Source organism: Mytilus edulis, chromosome 11 (assembly GCF_963676685.1).
Source record: "Mytilus edulis chromosome 11, xbMytEdul2.2, whole genome shotgun sequence".
In the NCBI taxonomy this organism is placed as follows: domain Eukaryota; kingdom Metazoa; phylum Mollusca; class Bivalvia; order Mytilida; family Mytilidae; genus Mytilus; species Mytilus edulis.
Genome location: NC_092354.1, coordinates 67,476,478 through 67,500,137, shown reverse-complemented (window position 1 = coordinate 67,500,137; position 23,660 = coordinate 67,476,478). Strand labels below are relative to the sequence as shown.

Genomic DNA, 23,660 nt, shown 5'->3' with positions numbered 1-23,660 from the left:
ATTTGACGGTCGCAAATGCAGTTGTACTGGCGACGCTTCTTTATTTCGATTCTAATGGATAAAAAAAAGAAATAATACGATAAAACTTGGAAACATGTCTAAATTTGACAAATAAAAAAAATGCCTCGTCGACGATATAGATGGTCATTATATTTAAATGATTTTACGATCTGACATCCGTCCGTCTCTATTGATGATAAATGTGTTGGTTATAGATTATGATGAAGTTTTAATGTCATCTAAACTTTGAGATGTCATTGTGAAAGTGAAGAGTAAGTTAAGCCAGTCCACTGAAAACTGAGTACACTTACAAGATCTTTATAAAAGATGACCATGTTGGATCATGATTAAGTACGGTTTTGACCCAAGATGTACTGTTCGTTATTGAAATGTGACGGTGTGATGAGTCATGATCAAATAAAGATAAAACTGAGTACATATATAAATCAGGAGAGGCAATATGAGTGCCAATGAGACAGCCCTCTATCAAAGTCATAATTTTATGAGTTTTACTGTTCCTCTGGTATCTTTCGCCCATCTTTTATTAAAAGTTGGTTGACCGTTATGGAATAACCGTTTCACAAATGATATCGGATATGTTCCTTAGGTCGTAACTACAATCCCCTTCCCTTTCATGAATGTGACCTACCGAATTAGATTATTTACCGGATTTGTTATCACATAAGCAACACGATGGGTGCCACATGTGGAGCAGGATCTGCTCACCCTTACGGAGCACCTGAGATCACCCCTAGTTTTTGGTGGGGTTCGTGTTGTTTATTTCTTTAGTTTTCTATGTTGTGTCATGTGTACTATTGTTTTTCTGTTTGTCTTTTTCATTTTTAGCCATGGCGTTGTCAGTTTGTTTTAGATTTATGAATTTGACTGTCCCTTTGGTATCTTTCGTCCCTCTTTTATTTAAAGTTAATAATTATAGGTTATAGTAAGGTCTTCATCACGGAGCGTTGGCTCACACCAAACTGCAAACTATAAAAGGCCGCAAATTACTATAACAAAACGAAAAACAGATATTAACCAAACCAATACACGACAAACACAGTATGCTTATTATGATTTAATTTTTTTAAGATATATGTACAAATGTTTAAGGTCAAGTTTTAGTTTCATTCTGATTAATAGAAGAGGGAACAATAGGTCACTAGCTCTATTTTTGATGATAATCGATTTCATTATACAATTTATAGAATGTTGTTCGTACATTATGAAACAGAAATGAAAAAAAGCAATTTAGGAATAGTAAATGAAAATGTACTCCTCAGTGGAATATTTTGAAAACAAACAAAACAATTATGATTCATGTTTTCCAAATATGGTCCGTTTTGGTGCATCATTTATTTAAAAACTTGTGGGGTGAATGATTGCGATTGGTTCGATTGCCAATGAAACAATTACATAGTATACACAATAGCTCATACAAATACGGGTTATATTCAGTCTTCTCATATATTTTATGGTATGATACTCAACACCTAACGGGAAAGGTTGTGTTTGATGTTCATAATTATGATTTAGACATAGCTATAGATTTTCAATCAGTTGAGGTCTGGTGCTGGCATGTTAGTATCTGATAGTAGTATACATAACATATATAGTTAAACTATACCTTTACTATCGTATCTACAAAATAGACCTATTCTGAGATATATATCATTAACCAATAAACATGAAAAGTTCAAGGTCAGATAATACAGACCAGACAAATATTTATATCTTACAATCATTCCACCAAACAAATATAGTTCACTTATTCTTTATAGTATTTGAAAAACAGACCAAACAAGAATCAAACAACATGGACCAATGAACCATGAATATAAAATCAAGGTCAGATTATTACTGCAAGAAAGACAATTACACCAAATAAACATTCCATATTCCAAATATATCTAGCTGGATGGTTATAGTATCCGAGGAATAGACCGAAACATAATTCTACTTTGCCGGTCCACTCAACCCTGAAAATGAGGTAAAGGTCAGATGACACCTGCCAAGTGTTCAAGTAGACATTACAATCGTTCCATACAACCAAATATAGAAGAATTATTGCATATGGTATCTGAGATTCCGACTTAACCTTGTTCAATGATCCATGAAATGAGGTCATGTTCAAGTGAAAACTGTTTGACTTATTTTGGGCACACAGTATACTATTTTGGTGTGCACAATATGTTTAAGTTGTGCGCACAATATCTTTAAATTATGCGCACAATATATTTAAATTGTGCGCACAATATATTTAAATTGTGCGCACAATATATTTAAATTGTGCGCAAAATATATTATTATGTGCGCACTATATATATTTTTTTTCTTTGTATGTCCCTATCGGCGCTCCGTATATAGGAACACTGTTTCGCAGAACAAATCGTGCATATTGCAGGTTGACGAAGCAAATAAACGTGTATTGATAATTGATATTTCAATATTGAATTTCAGTGTGTAATATATATGCATAATAAAACGAACATGAATTAATGACAGTTGATCGGAACTGATATGCACATAGTTAATTTTCCGGCTTTTAATGACTTTATATCCTGAATGAGAAAAAAGTCTGTAATTCTTCATCTCATTTAAACCAATGGCTGTTGCTGATTCTCAGCCGCATCATAAAGTAGCCAATCAGTGATCAGTATTTATTTCAAGATGGCGTGTATGTCTATTGAAACTAATAGCTCCGCACCGTGATGACACGCAAACACATTAACCTGTCTTAATTATTTGAAAAACAAAAGTGCCTTATTGGGTCACACGAAGCCCAAACGCATTCATATTCATATAGTATAAGATGTGTTCAATACAAGAATTACAAAATGAGACAACTCCCCATCTTAAACCAAATGACAAAGATGTTAACAAATCTTCTTTCTTCTTCCTGATACGGAAAAGACTCCGGAGCCGTAGTGTGGAATATCCCAGAACTGTGGCGCTATGTACATGCAAATGGAGGTCGAAAATTGTGTTATATCAAAAAAAAAAAATATTTGCCACAGTTCAATTACAATTTAAAATTAGTTGGAGTTTAATTCTTAACAAATTCACATTATGTACAGTGGCTTAAATAAATTTACTAATTAACCAGACAGGATCCTCCAAATGTTAAGGCGGAGATACCACCTTTGAAGGAATCAAGGGAGGGTGACATGCATATTGCTTCTGGGGGATTGTTCCAGACAGCAATAGTGCTTCTGGAAAAAAGATGACATAAAAAGTCTTTATTTGTATATATATATGTTTAAAATGCAGGGCCGTAAATTACATGGAGGCATGTAGGCAGTTGCCTCCTATTGCGAGCTGACCCCCCCCCCCCTTCACCCCCAAAAAAATACGAAAAAAAAAACCCAGAAAATTAAAAAAAATGGTTAAAATCATGCATTATTTTAATAGCACCGGTTATTAATTTGACCAACAAGGTGATTTATCATAATTACAGGGTGTGTTCGATATTTAAATCTGGTGAATATCGCTGAACGGTACCCAACTCCTTTTCACACGTAAAAATTTCCCGCCAATTTTGTAGCACGGGATTTTCCTGTGTCTCATTCGCGGGCATAATAAAAATCCTGCTGTCTCGCCATATCAGACAGAGGAGCAGATTGAAACTGGACCACTGGTTCTGATGTTGCGCCACATTAAATGGTTAACAACTAGATGAATCGTCATAATTTGTGCATAGACTAACCAACTTGTTAATAATGTAAGTATAACTGTGAATTTTATGTCAAGAGCCGAGGTTCCATGACACCACAATTTAGTTGATATAATTTATAATAACCGGTCCTGATCAGTGTCGGGTGATTTTTTCTAGACATTTCCAAAAGACAGCCTGTACGTTGTCACTTGTTTTTGAAGTCCCCCGTTAATTCCGTCATTATATTTTTAACATCCTGCACCTTTTCCGCAAACCGATATTTAAAAAAAAAACACCAAAACAAACTGAGTTTGTCGCTTGTATGAATTTATTGCTATGTGAACACAGTTGCTGATCCGAGGTTTGGGTCAGGAAGTTAGACCCACTTTTTATTTTGACAACCGATGTATTCATTTCGTATGGCAACATTTTGTTGACCCCCTTTTTCTTTGTAGAAATTGCATGCGTTGGAATTCCCCCTTTTTTAAATAGATCCATCCCTATTACATATCATTGAAGGCCCGACATATAATAAAACACTAGAAATTAAACAATTGGAAATTTTATTGCAGGTCAAAACGCCAAACAAGTAACAAGCAAAGAAGTTTGGATTCTTACTTTAAAGTTGCTCGAAAAGCGGGAAACGAAGAAACGGGAGACATCGATGAAAATTCAGTAGCTATTAATCCATCCCCAAATGAATCAGTGATCGAGGCAGAACCTGCGCTAGCATGCAGTGAAAACACGCCTTCAACATTTTCTGAAATACTATTATCACCAATCGATTACAGTAATCCCGTCAAATTCAACAAGCGCTCTCTATCCGATGAAGATCGACTGAAACTACTGAAGACAAAATGGATACCATCGTCTAATTCTTATATATATCCTAAAAATAACCAAAATCGTCGCTACAACAAATCATGGGAAAATGACTATTCCTGGCTACGATATTCTTCTTCACAAGATTGTGCTTACTGTTCTCTATGTATTGCTTTTCAGGATCACCCTAGTGAAAATCCACGATACAATGAATGTGTTACCATACCTTACAATGACTGGAAAAACGCATTAGGAGAGAAGAGAGGTCGTCTTGCGCTCCATTCTAATAGCGAGCGTCACCTGAAAGCTCTTGAAAAAAGTGGTCTCCTACTATCGGTTTCGGATCAGAGAAGGCCATCTATAGTCCAGTCTATTAGCAAAGCATACAGTGACAAGGTTGAAAAAATAGAGCTAGTCTTTTATCTCTGATAGACGTAATAATCACCCTAGGTAAACGGAATATAGCATTACGGGGGAATTGGAAAAAAAGAAATTTCAGAGGAAGATGGAAATTTCATGTTTTTTGTGAATTGGAAATCTTCTTTTGACTTGGTCCTTAAGGAACATATTGAACAGAAATGTTCTGATGGGAAATGGAATGAAATTCAAAACAGTGTGGCTGTGGCCATTGATTTACACATTAAATTCATCCATTGACTGGGACAATTTACGTGAACGTTAGTCTGTAACGACCACTGTTCACGACGTACCTACGATAGACATTTAAACTGTAGGGTCACCAAGGTTTCTTAACGCCTTTAATTATAAAATAATTCGAAAAATTAATCAGAAATTACCTTTATGTTTTGATTTATATAATTGATATAAATCAAAACATCGTGTTATTTCTGATTAATTTTTTTCGAATTACTTTATTGATGTGAAGAGAACCTTTGGTGACCCCATAGTTTAAATGTCTTAAAAAGGTCCATAGTGAGCAGTTGTCCGTTACATACAAACGTTCACCTAAATTGTCCCAGTCAATGGATGAATTCAATGTGTCAATCAATGGCCACAGCCACACTGTTTTGAATTTCATTCTACTTGTCACCATTGGCTCATAATGAATTCATACATTGTTGCGAATTGGAAATTAGAAGCAAAATTGTAAGGAGATGTAATCAATCTAATTTCTTCAGTGTGATGGCAGACGAATGCACAGACTGCTCGAACCAAGCGCAGCTTTCTATCTGTATCCGGTATTTTTATACAGAAAACGATGCTTGGTATGTAACGGAAGATTTCTGTGGTTTTGTAGAGCTTGTTAAAACGAACGCAGAGACTATATTAACATGCATACTAAATAAACTTCGTGAATTGGGATTTGACCTGACTCGTTTAAGAGGACAAGGTTATGACGGATGTTCTACGATGACTGGAGAAGTATCTGGTGTCAAGACGAGAATTACTCGAGAGCTTTCAAATGCGAAGTATTTCGTGCACTGTCGATCGCACTGTCTTAATCTTGTCGTTGTTAACAGTTGTCAGTCAGTCGCAGTTGTAAGACATTTTATGGCAATTTTAGAGAAATTCACATGGTTTATCAGTGCGTCCAGTAAAGCAAAAATATTATGAAATCTGTAATGAAAGATGAAGGTCAAATCGCGATTCAATTTAATTTGAAGGTTTATTCAGCCAGGAAAAACGACTACTACCAACACTAGCAGAAACTCGATGGACATCACGAACTGATACATTAACTTGGCTGTTGAAACACTATGACAAGGTGCTTGACATTCTTGATGAAATTCAAAACCAAACCGTCGGCAACTCAGATGCTACATCTTACAAAATGACTCTTCTTAACTTTGAAATATTAGTTGTAGCGGTCGTAACCCAGTTCCTACTAGGATACCTAAGACCCTTGTCCATAGAACTTCAATCTGAAAACTGTGATCTTGTGAAAGCACACGTTCAAGCTCGTTCACTAGCTGCATCTTTTCTCGAGATACGGGAACACGCAGAAGAAGCTTTTGATGGGCTTTTTAAAAGAGCATCTACAATCGCAAATAAGAACGACATTACAATCAACAAACCGCAAACATCTGTGACGCTTACGCCATAGGGCAAATGCAACAGCTGAAACTGTAGAACAGCATTATTGGATCAACATTTTTATACCATTGATTGATCACATCATTAAACATCTCAATGACAGATTTCCGGACGATATTAAGCCAATGCTTTACGGATTTTACTTGCTACCACGGTACTTTTGTAAGTTGACGGAAGACATTATAGGCTCTATTGCTAATGAGTATATAAATGATATTCCATACCCTGATGACTTGCCACAAGGAGTTCACAGATGGAAAACTTTTACGTCGATTAAGGAGATTGGGTCAAAATGAACAATAGAGCAAGCAATCAAACACACGCAGTTTTACCCAAATATAAGACAAATACAACTGCTTCTGTTAGCCTTGCCAGTTGGGTCTTGCAGTTGTGAAAGATCGTTTTCTGCGCTACGGCGCCTCAAAACAAGGAATAGGTCAACAATGACGGAAAACAGATTGTATGGTCTTGCTATGCTACACATTCATAGAAGTGACAATTTTGGCAATATTGAAGGTATAGAAGAGCTCAAGAGATGGGATTCATACGGTCACAGAAAAATCGCCTTGGCATTTGATAAAGCTTAACCAAATAAAACTTTCAGTATAAACAAACAGTGTTACTTTATATTAATTTGAATTTGATGATCAAAAGTATGAGTAATAAAATGTCAAAGAGACAACAACCCGATCATAGAGCAGACAACTGTATTCAATATTTTTAGGCGCTTAAAAATTCTAACAAGTGGTGGATTCTGGGGAGGTATATTGCATACAGGGAAAAAACCCGAAAAAAAATCATTTTTTGTCTAAAAAGGGTCCAAATTTTTTTTTCCTCGCTCCACTCAGCAGGGTGCCTCACCTTCCAGGGGAGGCAATTTACGGCCCTGAATTTATGTTGTCCTTTAGTACACCGGTCAGCCTGAGTCAGGACGTCATTAGTGACTTCAACAAAACCCCCATTAATCTTATAAATAAGAACAAGTTTAGCTTTTATTCTGGGGGATTGCAAATTTTCCCATATAAGTTAGTTTGACATACCAGTGACAGCTCATGGTGATCTATCATTATAGTCATTAAACCATATTTTGCTGCTTTTCGTTGTATCTGCTCAATTTGGTTAATTTGGTTTTGTTTGTATGGATCCCAAACTGATGAGGAGTACTCGACGGTCGGACGCACAAGTGATGTGTACGTATGGTTTTTAACCTTACGTGTACAGTTGTTCATGTTTCTACGTAGAAAGCCTAGTGTTTTATTAGCCTTTGAAATTATATTATTAATATAGGGCTCCCAGTCAATATCATTGCTTATTGTAACTCCTAGATACATTTGTACTTGCTGTCGTTGACAGATTAAAGTACATGATTATGTAATGTATATTGAAATAAATTAGGTTTTGATTTTTTACAAATATGTTTGACGTAGCATTTTTCAGGATTAAATTTCATTTGCCATTCAAATTCCCATTTTTTAGGGTTTGATAGATCTTTTTGGTGTGCGCAAGACTCATTTGTATTGTAAGATGTTTTATAAAGTAAACAGTCGTCAGCAAAAAGACGAACCTTACAGGAGACATGCTCAGATAAGTCGTTTATGAATAACAAAAATAAAGTTGGGCATAATACTGTGCCCTGAGTCAACAGCCAATTTGAAAGATTACACACAGTTAAGTAGGACTTTCTGTTTCTGTTGATAAAATCTTTTATCCAAAGTAAATAATTTTTACGTATACCATAGTAATTTAGTTTTGATATTAATCTTTGATATGAGACCTTATCGAAAATATAAAAGTATTACATCGATCTGATTACAATCTGCCAAATACACTGTAGTTGGCTCTGTCCTGTATGATGATAATAAGTTGTGCTTCACAGGAACGTTTACTCCTAAATCCATGTTGGCAATCATTTAAAATATTATTTGAATCTAAATGTTTTCTAATATTGCTTGTTATTACGTGTTCTAATACCTTACAGCAAGTAGCCGTTAAAGAAACCGGCCTGTAATTAATTTCCTTATGCCTATCTCTCTTTTTTAAAATTGGGATAACATTTGGCTTTTTCCATCATTTATAGATTTTTGAAAAATGAATTCAAGGAAGGGGGATATTTCTTCCTAGAGTTTATTTAGGAAAATAACAGGGATATTGGAAGGCCCACTAGCTTTATGGGAGTTAATTTTTTTAAGAAGTGAAATTATGCCATTGATATTAATGGTTATATCTGGCATGGTGGGGAGGGATCGGTCAAAGTATGGCATTCAACAATGATCAAAATCCATATCGCAAAGACTGCTATAAAAGAACCCCATATTACAAATGTTTATCAATTAAAACTAACGGGAAGTATATATTAAGTTGGTATATATGAATTGCTTGCATGTGTTTCTATAGGTTTTTGAGTTCAATGTTGGAGCTCGATTTCGATTTTTTTTTGGGGTATCCTTTATTAGTGTTTATACTTAATTTTAGCATGTACATGATGATATTTTGAAACTAAAATTAGAAACCATTTTCACAAAACTGGAGATAAATGTAGGTGCAAATACATGTACATGTGGATCTTATCAGTACCTTGATACCTTAAATATATATTATGTGTCTCTTGTGTTGTAGGGATGCAAATATACCTTGCCACGTGTGGTCTGTAGCTATGTATCACATTTGTACTTCCTGCGTTGTTTTTTCTACATAGACCTGACCGTTATTGTTTGGTTCGAAATGTTTAATTAGTTATCAAAGGTACCAAGATTATAATTTAGTACGCCAGACGCGCGTTTCGTCTACCTAAGACTCATCAGTGACGCTCATCTCAAAATATTTATAAAGCCAAACAAGTACAAAGTTGAAGAGCATTGAGGATCCAAAATTCCAAAAAGTTGTGCCAAATACAGCTAACATTTTTCATATCGAGGCCTTTTATAGCTGACTATGCAGTATGGACTTTGCTCATTGTTGAAGGTAGTACACTGACCTATAGTTGTTTACTTCTTAGTATTTTAGTTTCTGATGGAAAATTGTCTGATTTGGTTTGGCTTCGACCTATATTGCTTTACTTTTATGAATTGTGACTCGGATGCAGTGTTGTCTAATTGGCACTTCTACCCCATCTTTTTATAGCTTAGTACCAACATACAGGTAAAATGTCTGAAATTACCAGTAATAGATTCAAATGACATGTGACAATAATTTTCATATTATATATTCCATATATAATGTATAAGAATAAAACAATTTTCAATAAAACACGAATCAATATATATTAACTCCGAACTACTGTGGTTTCGTTGTTATTCATTTGTAACTGTTTTCATGGATTGAGGAATTAAACCTAACTTCCAATTTGAGTATTCAATAACGGACAGAAGAACTAAATGTTTGTTTGCAGACTTGATCCAATCGGCAATCCTCGTGTGACTCCTCTACTCTCCTTCGTTTGATGAGGTACGGAATCGGCCGAGTTGTAACGATTGAGACTTGATCATAACCACGACATCTAATATTCACAATAATGCAGGGGTTCCTCAATCCACGAAAATAAAATACACCCAATATAATAATCACACAACTTTCTTTATTTTTTTTTCTTCATTTTGGTGACACTGATGTTTGTCTAGTCAACAGTTGTTCCTTTAAAGTCTGTCGTCTTTCAATTCCAGCATAATGAGAGGAAAATAAGAGAAAATTATTAACAAATACTGGTATCAGAAGAGCAAAAAGACACACCCCAGTGATTGCACATATTGAAGCAATTACCCTGCCTTGGATAGTTGTCGGGTAGATATCTCCATACCCAACTGTCGTTAGAGTGATAATAGCCCACCACGCTGCGTCAGGGATAGTTGAAAAGGCAGAATCTTGCGAGTGGTAGGCGAGAGACGAAAACAATAAAACAGCTGTACACAAACCTAGCAGCATGACTAATAGATCTCCAATACTAGCTCGTAGCGCGTACATCAATATTCTAAATCCAGTGATGTGCCGTACCAACCTGAACAATCGACAGACTCGGAATATCTGCAGTGAATGCACGGCATCGTGTACAGAATCTTTATATTGTTCTTTAGGATTCACTTGATTAACAATGAGCGTGGTATACATTACAACCAGGGCCAAAACGTCATTGAAGTTTAAAATCGTAATAAACTCCCTCCACGGCAAAGGAAACACTATAAGTTTACAGATAAGTTCAGTTGTAAAGTACACCAATGCTATTATTTTGAGATACCAAAAAGCATCGATTTCAACGTAAACATGTCTTGGTAGTATTACTGCTGTGTCGTAATGTGTTTCATTAAACCAGTAATCGTCAAACAGTTCCTCTTCCTCTGATGTGAAGTAATCATACCATTCATCTTTTGTTAATTTCCTTCTAAATAACGGATGTGTACTGCTGACCAGTAGAAACAAAGACAGCAGGACAATGGCATTGCTGGAGTATAGGTATACCTAAATGTAGAAAATAGAAAACCTGTTAATTATAACATTAAATCACAGAATGTCTTTTGAGCTTTTTTTACAGTATTTATTTTTCGTTTTGATTTTTCCTTTATTTACAATGTACTTTTATAATTATTCATAGAAGCACGACTATAATATTTGAAATATCATACAGGACTTTGTAAGATTCTTGAACAATTTTATTGAAAAGACAAATTGATTATGATTTTCTGCAATCACTGTAGAATTGCGTTTGGAAATCACTTTTAAAAATTAATACACATTTACAGCTATCATATAGAATTATGGAAATCTTCTTCTACATACTTGTTCGCATTGGAAAATATGAAGAGGACATGCAAACTTTCTTAAACCCTTCTGTGCATACAAAGGTCTCGATGCCGTCAATGCATTGCAGTATGATCAGTCCGTTGATTGTGACCATTACCTGGCAGAAGCAGAATTAATGAGATATTCTAGATCACATCCTTATTTTAATAAATCTGTACATATAACATATCAGGCAGCGGCTGCATTTGGAAAATATGTTTTCAAGATATTGCAATGCTTGCATTTCTGATCTTAATGTACTTGATACAGCTTTCTTGTTTACAAGCAGGTGTTAAAAGTAAAAGTTTCAAGTGATTAAGTTAAAGTCGTTGCTTTGAAACTTTTAAGGAATTCGTTGACATTAATACAATATCTGATCGAAAAATGAGGATTGATATATTCTGAATTTCGTTACCAAAATCCAGCCTTTTTTAACGTAACTAACCAACACGACAGGTGCCTCATATTTAGTAGGATTTGCTTATTCTTCCAATGCATCTGCTATTAACCCTGAATGAAGTTCGTATAGCTCTGTATGCTCTGTATAGTCTGTAGTTTTGTATATTGTGTTGAGTGTTGTGTTTTTTAGCAACTATCCATTCGTTTTCGAAAAAATGAGTTTAATTATTTCTTTAAAGTGTTCAACTCTCTTGTAATATATGCTCTATAGAAAAACCCAAACGTAATAATATAACTATACTTTGAAAAAAAACAGCTAACTTCTACTCAAATTTACTCAAAAATAGAAACAAATTATAATCAATCAATAAATAAAGTATGTTTTGTTGTTTACTTCATACTAAATTGGTCTTTCGTTAGTTGCTGGTTGACAAAGATTGGCCACAAACAAGTAAGACAATCATATTGATTTCAGATACCCAATAGGGAATCGATATACAATTAATTGTTTTATATTACACACAATAAAATATCGTTACAGTTATTCTTTAAACAGGCAGATTACACTAGTATATAAATATAATAAATAATTCATTGAAATACAATTATCAAAAGACCGAAATCAATATATCATATTCATAATAACTCATTGTTTATGTCAATTCATGTCATTTTGTTTTGATGAAAAGTTTACACTGACAATTATCTCAATTCTTTTGTTGTAATCAGGGGTTAAAAAATCCACTAGCCCGACACCCGGGACTACAATATTGAGGCCACGGGCAACCAAAACTTGTAACCCAATATGCCCGACGGACTAGTAACAAAAAATTCTTGGCATTTCCGAAATATAAAGTGGAAAATCCCCTTATCACTATTATATCTTAGCCAATCAGATTCGACTACGTCATCTGGGAATCCCAGAATTTGAACTGATTTTGTAGGATCCCGTACTTTCAATATCGATTTTTCAGTACAGGGGTATTGTACATTGCTTATGCTACCAGAGAAATATAATGTAAGCAGATTGTACCTCCTTCTGAATAATTTATTGAAATATAAATGTGAACCGCTTTTAACAGCAGACACCTGACTTTTGTCAGATATAAATTTGTAAAATGTGCAAATGTTATGGTAGCCATTTTGTTCTTTTTACATACTGTGAAGAAGCCTCTAGAACCATGACCTATACATTGACAGTCTTCAGAAAACTTAAACTTGATGCAATAATATTTCATCATTATTATTATGATTATCTTCATTGATATTCAAATGAATTTGATTTTTAAAGAAATAAAATTTACAACAAATACAATTTCAGTTTAGCGACTGTGCTTAGTTTGGAGTATTAATAGCGCACAATTAGCTTACCATGGATATAACTGTACTTCGTTTATAAAATTAATAAGAGACACAAAGTATGGATGGTGATATTTATTCACATATATATTTATGGTCATTTGATTTATTTTAATAAATCGAATTTTTAAAACTGAAAACAAGTATGATCATAATATGTAACCAGCTAATATTTCTTTTACACAAAAATGATGATATATCTGATAATAATTACTCCAATCCTTTTATGCCAGGCATGCTTTTTACCATGTATAGAAGTGGTCAAGACTTGTACCATCTCGAGATTTGAGCAAGTCATTATTACAGTATATTTAGCGAATTGAATATAATATCTGCTAATGGGATATTTATTGCTGTAAGTTTTATGTATCCAATTTGCAAAACAATCCACTGTACAAGTGGATAAAAATTGTGAAGTTTATAGAGTTCATTTTTTATTGCAGGAAACGGCATACTCGGGCTAGTAGGTCAGTTTTGTTGGGCTATTAATTCTTTCAAGAGGGCTAGTAAAATCCTGCTACCAATAAGTCCTGGGCTAGTGAGCTTTAACAAAATTTCTTAACCCCTGCTGTAATGATTCATCAAATCAATGTATTCTATTTTGTTTCTGTAATGATGTGAATCAATAAAAGACTAGTAAATGTTTAACGAGTAGTTATTTACTCTCAATGTAGTATTGGTAATTGTTTTGTTCTATATTTTAACATTACTGTGGATTCATTATTATTTGTTGAATACTAATTTTCGTTCGTTTCGTGGGTACAGGTAAACCACGAATTCAAATGTTCAACGAATAAGATTTTTGCAAAAGGCATTGTATATAGAGATTTGCAAAACCACAAAATTAGATATCCACGAATATGCATGTTTTCAGCAATCCATGAAAATTGATATCCACGAAAATAAATGCATCCAAATTAATACGATGTAATTCATTTGATACGAAAAACTTCCGAATAACCCATTTGATACGAACAACTTCCGAATAACCCATTTTATTTAAAAGCTAGAGTATGAGCTTTCTCTCTAACAAAATCAAAATGCTTTTCAATATCCAATGAAATGTGATAGTAAAAACTTGGAAATACTTTTTCATGTCATGCCTTCGTTTATCCGTCAGTGATACTTATCTCTTGCATTTTCGCAGCCATTAAACATCAGAAATTTGTCACTATTTTTGTCATTTTTGTTAGCACTATAAGTTTTCATTGATATTTTGGTAACATGCGTCTGAATGGTTACGTTTTCAAATTTGCCAGTTTTGTACTTCTTATTGAACAATAAATTATTAAAAAATGAAGACGTTGTATAAACACCATATATAAAGCTATTAAAATAAAACCTGCAATAGTAGGTGTCGATATGTATAAACTTTGTATTTACTAAGACATATACATTTATATAATCGAATACCTTGTGATTATGCATTTGTAATTATATGTTACAAATTAAGCATGCTATGCATCTGAAATTTAATTTGTAAAAGATGTTTACATATCGTTACATTTTTCGTAGCAGCTTAAAGGTTAAATTTTAACATAAGGTAATCGCTGACCACGGAGTGGCCCACGAATTTGTATTTGATTACCTTTTTTAACAATAGTTTGTCGATTTCAATTGCCGGAAAATGGATAGGAGAGGGGTGTATCAGAAACACGCTTCACTCATCAAAGCATTATTTATGTAGATCAGCTCAGCGTGAGCCTAAGCTCCGTGTTGAAGTATATACTTTGACCTATAATGGTTTACTTTTACAAATTATGACTTAGATAGATAGTTGTCATATTGACACTTTTACCTCGTTTTCTTACATCTTTAAATATATCGCCATGATCTGCAAATGTAAAGGAAGACAAACAACATCTTTCTAAGAGTCCACAGGTGGCACGTCTCAAGCTAAGGCAAATATATCCACATACCGTAAATTTACATTGTAAGAAAAAAAAGCCCACCATTTATCCTGTTCTGCCTATATTGTAACCTTTTTTTTCATCTGTCTAATCCTGAATGTTCATGAAATACTCGGCAATGGACGTTCAGTAATCAAGAATCAATTGGAAATTTCATCTTGTTGTCTCAAATATACATTTTTATAAAAAATAATTAAAAGTAATTGTCATAACATATTTTACCTTGGCTGAAATAGATGAAGTAGGATATTCCATTACAGACCACACTCTCGCTTGAATAGACCTCCATCCGTGTCCTCTGGTCAACGTCGCTACTGTCTCAAACATAGTATTTCTTTTACATTCCCCTTCTTCTAAAACTTTCAAAATGTTTAAGTTATCAAAATAGGAAACATATTTTGTGAAACAACACATTTCTAATGCAGTTTCTGGTAAACCCCAAAAATCAAGTTCTTCAGAGAATTTCTGCGGACATATGTCTGTCGGCATATGTAGTTTTCCTCCTTTAAAATAATCAAATATGTTGTTGGTAGACGTTGTGTGTCTATTGAATTTAAAGTCCATACAATTATAATCATCCTTAATTGTGGAACTGATATGGTCAGCAGCATCAGAGTTACTTTCACGAATTCTTCCTAAAAGTTGATCTGACAATTCGTGTCTTACACCTCTATTTGAAATGTAGCGTATTTTCTCCATTTTGTTACTACAACTGCCTATGTAACGATATCACGCATACATATTGAAACAGTAAATTATCCAGCAAAAAGTGTATCACTTTATCTAGTTACTTGTAGTTATGATTTCACACTGTACTGAGATATATATAGTGTATTATGAAATAATCCTATAATTAATATACAATAATGTTCATCAATTACTGTCATTACAATATTAATAGTCATCAGTTAGCAAGTAATAAGACTATTATAACTCCCATCTCCACGAAGCAAACATAAGTATACTAATATTATCACATGTACAATTAACAATGTACTTGCAGTAAAAATCGTCAGTTTATGAGTTTGAATAGTTGATAATCTAACCGGATGTTCCGACTGAGAACAATGCTAAATATGATCAGAAATATTGATAAATCTGAAATAGTCATGTTCGTTTAGAACTCTAAACACTTTATTTTTGTTTTATGAATTATTAACACTTGATATTTATTGACTTTTGAAAAAATGATATTCACTGAAGCCGACGGCCGAAGTGAATATCAGTTTTTCAAAAGTCAATAAAACCCCATATTTACCAAAACAAAAGACAGTAATTGTTTTATTCCACAGTCCGAAAAAATTACTTTCAAATATTATATTGCTATACAATAAAAGGGTTATTGCACAAAAATTGCAATGTATAATGATAATAAAATTATAAAAATAATAAAAATAATAATAATAATTATAATGATATTAATATAGGGCACTTGTACACATATTGTGGAATATTGTCCCTTGCAGAACATATATTGAACTCGCAAGCTCGTGCAATATAAAATTCTACTCTGGACAATATTCCCCAATATTCATGCAATAACCCTATATTATTATTATTATTATTATTATTATTATTATTATTATTATTATTATTAATATTATTGTTATTATTATTATTATTATTATTATTATTATTATTATTATTATTATTATTATTATTATTATTATTATTATTATTATTATTATTATTATTATTATTATTAATGATAATATCATTATTATTATGTTTTATGATCATACAAGGTTTTACAAAAATATTTGTTACATATTATATTACTGTTATTATCAATTCGTTTATTTAATTTAGCCATTCGATAACGGCATTTCCGTTTTACTGTACAATTTACATTTTAATGTTGTGTCGTTGTTCTCCTCTTATATTTAATGCGTTTCCCTCAGTTTTAGTTTGTTATCCCGATTTTGTTTTTTGTCCATGGATTTATGAGTTTTGAACAGCGGTATACTACTGTTGCCTTTATTTACATTTTCCTCGTGGTTTGTTTTTTTTGTTATTTTATATTTTATATTATCTACTATAACAACCACATTGTTTTGATCTACACAATTTGCATATATTCTTTTCGTAATAAACGTAAACATAAGCATATACTCCCCAAATAGTTCAAACACTTTCAAGGAAACGGAGAAATATAAGCTAACAGCTTGTTCCTAGATCCTATTAATTATTTCACTCGTATTATTATGTAAATGCCTATTTGTGTACATTACTTTACCCGAATTTAATGAATAAAATATGTGTACACTAATCACTTTCAAACACTTAAAAATTGTCCATGTTCCCATTTACCTGTACTTGTGTATTTAGTATATAACTATTGAACTCAAGAAATAATGAACGTAAATATCTAAATAATCATAACACTTCGACATCTTTAATTTCAAACATCATGTTTATTGAACTTGTCGCAATATCAACAATAATCAAAACGTATCTTCTCCATCAGAAATTATTCTTCCGATTTGTTAATTTTACAACAACTAAAACACTACGTTTTACTTACCAAATAATTTTACATAATTATTAGGAGAAGTGCGCTATCTAGAACCATGATCATTACCTAAAGTAACAATTGATTAAAGTCATCATTATGATTATACAAATTGTTAAAAATCATTTACGTCATAATGATCTGTACGATTCCAAATGCGACTATAAAAATCATCAAATAAGATAAGTATCGTTAATAGCAGGTCTTTTAGTTTGATTTAGCATCAATATTAGCATTACTATCTGTTGATATTCAAATAGGTTAAATTAAAGCTTTTGTGGTACTTTTTTTTCAAAAATACATTACTACATGTATATATATATGGCGGACTATAAAGTGCGATGGTCTACGCTAAAGTACGATGGTGTATCACGCTTAAGTGCGATAATTGTTTGCTTGCAAAAGTACGATGGAATATCACGCTAAATTGCGATGGACAAAAAGGGTAATGTTAAAGGGCTTAAAACTTTAACGAACACGGATGTTAATAAATAGTCTTTTTGCAAAAGCTAGTTTCTAAGGTTTTATAACATATGTGATAGGCTTTATAATGTACCGGTACGCTTAAGTGAATGCTTCTGAATGTAAAAGACTGGCTCCGTGATAATTGTTAAAATGGTTATTTAGATGTGACAAAAATCTATATATCCTGTGTGTGATTTTTTCTAAATTCGGCCGTATCAAATATTTTGATAACTAGCGTAGCTTGCACATGTAGTATATCCCTTATGTAAAGATCTGCCCTTATTTATGATTTACGCATGAAAACATGTACCTTTGTTTTTACCGACTTTAATTTTCAATAAATTCCGTTAGCTTGTAATAAAAACAAGATAAAAGAAACTAAAGCATATACTTTTGTATCTGTATAGTACGATGGTCGACTGTAGGACACAAGTACTTCCTTCAGCCCCGGGAAAAAAACACACATTTGCTTTAGCCGACAAAGCACGGTTAGGTTTGAATTAAGTAAGTCATCGTCATTTGGTTTAAAGGTGTTTATCAAATATTGTACATTTGTTTTTCTCCATGTATTTTTTTTTTGTATAAACGACTGTTGACGTCATAGTCCATAGCACGTTTGTTACGTCTTTACTTTCGCAGACCATCGCACTTTAGTGTATATGGGTTCGAATCCCGGCGAGGGAAGAACCAAAAATTTGCGAAAGCAAATTTACAGATCTAACATTGTTGGGTTGATGTTTAGACGAGTTGTATATACATTATGTACACAGCCATGTATGGATACATCTGTTGTAGGGTTGTCACTGACTCAGACGTACTTATATATATATATATATATATATATATATATATATATATATATATATATATATAGTTATTTGGTATTTAATGGTTGCAGCATTTTTTTAAACTATTTGTTTCAGTCAAAAATAAATGATTAAATTCAAAAGTAACGAAATCTAGAATGTCTAATTTTGTTCAGTGCAGCAAGTAAACTCGGGAAAACTTATTAAAGTCTTCGGTACACATAAATTCAACAAAAAATCTGCAACTTATTGTTTACAATAAACTATGATTTACTTAGATGTATTTGGAAAATTCGTTTGAATTATTTGGTCAACAATTCTCTTTGACTTCATACTTTATTTGGCCTTTTAAACTTAAAGTTTATCCTGGTTTCGAAATAATTTTTTTAATTAACCATTTGAATAATTAAAGTCTATTTAGGCAGAGCATGGAAGTATTATATTGACAGGAACTCCAACAAGCAGACTTCAAACGTTTATAGTGCGGTGCCGCAAAATCGTTAAGTATCTGTTAATTAACTCGACATGTCTTGTGGATGCATGGGTTCCGATCAAATTTTTGGAACCTCGTGAATGATCGTAATTACGGAACATACCGAAATAACCGGATGTGTACTTAATTGTCAAGGAAATGACACTGAAGAGTAAAAATACTCACAAGCCATAAACATTTCAGTTTAAGTTGCAATCCAATTTTAAAATAGTAAGATTAGTATTCATGACAGGGCGAGTTAAACACGCGTAACTGTTACATGTTAGGCTTAAAAATCTTAAATTCTCATGTTTACAAAGTAAACGGAAAGTTTTTATGAATAATTATTATCGCGTTTTACTGATAACTTTGACAAATATTTTAATGAAGTGTTTAATGAAAGAATTTCCAACAAAAATTTAATCCAAAAGTTGGCCGGGGGTACGGGGTTAAAGAGCTTTGATCCGAAAAAATATCAAATATTTTGATTTATTGTTTACTGAAAGTCCAATGGCAAATATTTCATACAATTAAACAAGAAACAGAAACAAAAACATAAATTGTTTAGCAAACGGTGTAAAATGTTTCCGAACTGTTAGGCTTTTTAACACATAAATAAATTCTAATTTGGCTTCCATGATAAAAAAAAATTAAACTGCTTAGGGCCCATCATAGTGATCGTTCTTTAAATGCATCCAGAAATATTTAAAGCCATCCGTAAACATAAATCTGTCAGACGTCAGAGTAATCTCCGACTAGGTTGAATATTTAAGGTTGTTCACAACTTTGGAATTATCATTCTCGACTCCTAGGAGTCGAGATTAAGAATTGAACGATGGACACTAAGGGCGTGAATTTTTCTTGCTACCTGATTGGAAGATATCACGAGAAGTGAATAATTAAAATTGATTAATTGGTTAGGACAATCCAAACCAAGTAAATGTCCTTCAATCCCGTAGAGTATCGGATTTGTCGTTTCTATTTTAGCCATTAGATTTTACAAAGGTAACTTTTATCTATAAATAGACGAATCTTCTGGAGTAAACAACAACGTTAAACGATACTACAAGTTCATAACGTGTGACCTCACGTGTGTGGTAAAATTTGTTGATTGATGCACGTGGCTATTCTAGTAAATAAATTAATCTACAAAGCGAAAGCTCTTTCCATTTTCATCAGCTAAGAGTCGAATTTAGCGCTTTTTGAAAGGCTATCGCTTGTAAAGGTGTAACAATTCATCTGCATGTCTCGTAACCTGATATTGCTATGTATAGAGGTCATCACATACGTGTAATTATTAACCTCTTTTAGTCTTTAAAACATATTTGATAAATAAGTTAATAACATTTTACGATATTTTACGATAGAGAAAACCATAAATATTTGGTTTTTACTCGATAAAAGTTGACAATCTTTAACTTAAAATTTGAGTTATCTGGCACCATCTGGCACACTACACGCACATCACATTATTTTCTGCAATCACTCTTCTTCAGAATCATGTAATTTTCATAATAGGATATTTCCCGATTTCTAAGTTCCAATGATTAAAACATACTCAAAAAAACTAAAAATAAGTTTGCCCTCTTTCCGAATGCAGTTCATTTTCTTATGTCATTCTGTTAAATATGGACCGATTTTCGTTCTTTCAGCTTTGTTATTTTTTTATTGAACGGACACAGGTGTTGTTATTCATGTGGCGATTCACAAATAACCACGGGAGTTTCCGTGTTTATTTACATTGGTAGGTAGATAAGACAATCGATATCAAATCACGTGATAAGACCAGCTTCAGTTAAAAGAACAGGCGTAGGCGGCATCACAGATACCCCACAAAGGAGTTATCACGTACTTGGCAAACTGAGTCGGAACCTTTTATTTTCTTAAAGAAATAAGTGGGATGGGAATGTGCTAATTTTTCGTTGGAGTCAAAACAATACTTCCATGGGCAGAGTGATGTTTTTAAAACTCTTGTGAGTTGACACAAAACCAGAAAGAATAGTTTCCATTCCTCGCAATACGAAGAACTGTCCCTGATTTGATATGGGTAATGCTATCTAAGTTTTCTACAACTGAATCTTATTTAAAGCTATTTGCGCTCTACTGGTAGGGGTACATCTCATATGCAGTGTCTTAAATCTTAAAATGAATGCCTCTTTGTCTCCAGATAATTTTGGAACAGGTAGGATAATGGCTATAACGTCAGACTGGCTCTGAACATTCTCGAATGTTTTGGACCGGGCAGGATAATGGTTATAACGTCAGACTGGCTCTGAACATTCTAGTATGTTTTGAATCGGGCAGGATAATGGCTATAGCGTCAGACTGGCTCTACACATTCTAGTATGTTTTGGATCGGGCAGGATAATGGCTATAACGTCAGAATGGCTCTGAACACTGTCGTATGTTTTCGACCGGGCAGTATAATGGCTATAACGTCAGACTGGCTCTGAAAATTTTTGGTATGTTTTGGAACGGGCAGGATAATGACTTTAACGTCAGACTTGCTCTGAACATTCTCGTATGTTTTGGACCGGGCAGGATAATGACTTTAACGTCAGACTGGCTCTGAACATTCTCGTATGTTTTGGACCGGGCAGGATATCGGCTATGACGTCAGACTGGCTCTGAACATTCTCGTATGTTTTGGACCGGACAGGATAATGGCTATAACGTCAGACTGGCTCTGAACATTATCGTATGTTTTGGACCGGGCAGGAAAATGGCTATAACCTCAGACTGGCTCTGAACATTCTCTTATGTTTTGGACCGGGCAGGATAATGGCTATGACGTCAAACTGGCTCTGAACATTCTCGTATGTTTTAGACCGGGCAGGATATCGGCTATGACGTCAGACTGGCTCTGAACATTCTCGTATGTTTTGGACCGGACAGGATAATGGCTATAACGTCAGACTGGCTCTGATCATTATCGTATGTTTTGGACCGGGCAGGAAAATGGCTATAACCTCAGACTGGCTCTGAACATTCTCTTATGTTTTGGACCGGGCAGGATAATGGCTATGACGTCAGACTGGCTCTGAACATTCTCGTATGTTTTAGACCGGGCAGGGTAATGGCTTTAACGTCAGACTGGCTCTGAATATTTTTGTATGTTTTAGACCGGGCAGAATAATGGCTATAACATCAGACTGGCTCTAAACATTTCCTATGTTTTGGACCTGGCAGGATAATGGCTGTAACGTAAGACTTGCTCTGAACATTCTCGTATGTTTTGGACCGGACAGGATAATGGCTATAACGTCAGACTGGCTCTGAACATTCTCGTATGTTTTGGACCGGACAGGATAATGGCTATAACGTCAGACTGGCTCTGAACATTATCGTATGTTTTGGACCGGGCAGGAAAATGGCTATAACCTCAGACTGGCTCTGAACATTCTCTTATGTTTTGGACCGGGCAGGATAATGGCTATGACGTCAGACTGGCTCTGAACATTCTCGTATGTTTTAGACCGGGCAGGGTAATGGCTTTAACGTCAGACTGGCTCTGAATATTTTTGTATGTTTTAGACCGGGCAGAATAATGGCTATAACATCAGACTGGCTCTGAACATTTCCTATGTTTTGGACCTGGCAGGATAATGGCTGTAACGTCAGACTTGCTCTGAACATTCTCGTATGTTTTGAACCGGACAGGATAATGGCTATAACGTCAGACTGGCTCTGAACATTATTGTATGTTTTGGACCGGGCAGGATAATGGCTATAACCTCAGACTGGCTCTGAACATTCTCTTATGTTTTGGACCGGGCAGGATAATGGCTATGACGTCAGACTGGCTCTGAACATTCTCGTATGTTTTAGACCGGGCGGGGTAATGGCTTTAACGTCAGACTGGCTCTGAATATTTTTGTATGTTTTAGACCGGGCAGAATAATGGCTATAGCATCAGACTGGCTCTGAACATTTCCTATGTTTTGGACCTTGCAGGATAATGGCTGTAACGTCAGACTTGCTCTGAACATTCTCGTATGTTTTGGACCGGGCAGGATAATGGCTATAACCTCAGACTGGCTCTGAACATTCTCTTATGTTTTGGACCGGGCAGGATAATGGCTATGACGTCAGACTGGCTCTGAACATTTCCTATGTTTTGGACCTTGCAGGATAATGGCTGTAACGTCAGACTGGCTCTGAACATTCTCGTATGTTTTGGACCGGGCAGGATAATGGCTATAACCTCAGACTGGCTCTGAACATTCTCTTATGTTTTGGACCGGGCAGGATAATGGCTATGACGTCAGACTGGCTCTGAACATTCTCGTATGTTTTAGACCGGGCAGGGTAATGGCTTTAACGTCAGACTGGCTCTGAATATTTTCTTATGTTTTAGATCGGGCAGAATAATGGCTATAACATCAGACTGGCTCTGAACATTTCGTATGTTTTGGACCGGGCAGGATAATGGCTGTAA

At 34.2% G+C, this 23,660-nt stretch overlaps 1 protein-coding gene across 1 annotated transcript; it reads right to left on the bottom strand.

Moving 5' to 3' along the window:
* Positions 1–10,083: 10,083 nt before the first annotated feature.
* LOC139496125 (potassium voltage-gated channel protein Shaw-like) lies at positions 10,084–16,037 on the bottom strand. The gene is made up of 2 exons (XM_071284589.1): positions 15,190–16,037; positions 10,084–10,978 (listed from the first exon to the last, which is right to left on the bottom strand). Exons 1-2 carry the CDS (start codon positions 15,664–15,666, stop codon positions 10,118–10,120), a joined length of 1,338 nt encoding a protein of 445 aa, XP_071140690.1. The 5' UTR covers positions 15,667–16,037; the 3' UTR covers positions 10,084–10,117.
* Between the last annotated feature and the right edge of the window lie 7,623 nt (positions 16,038–23,660).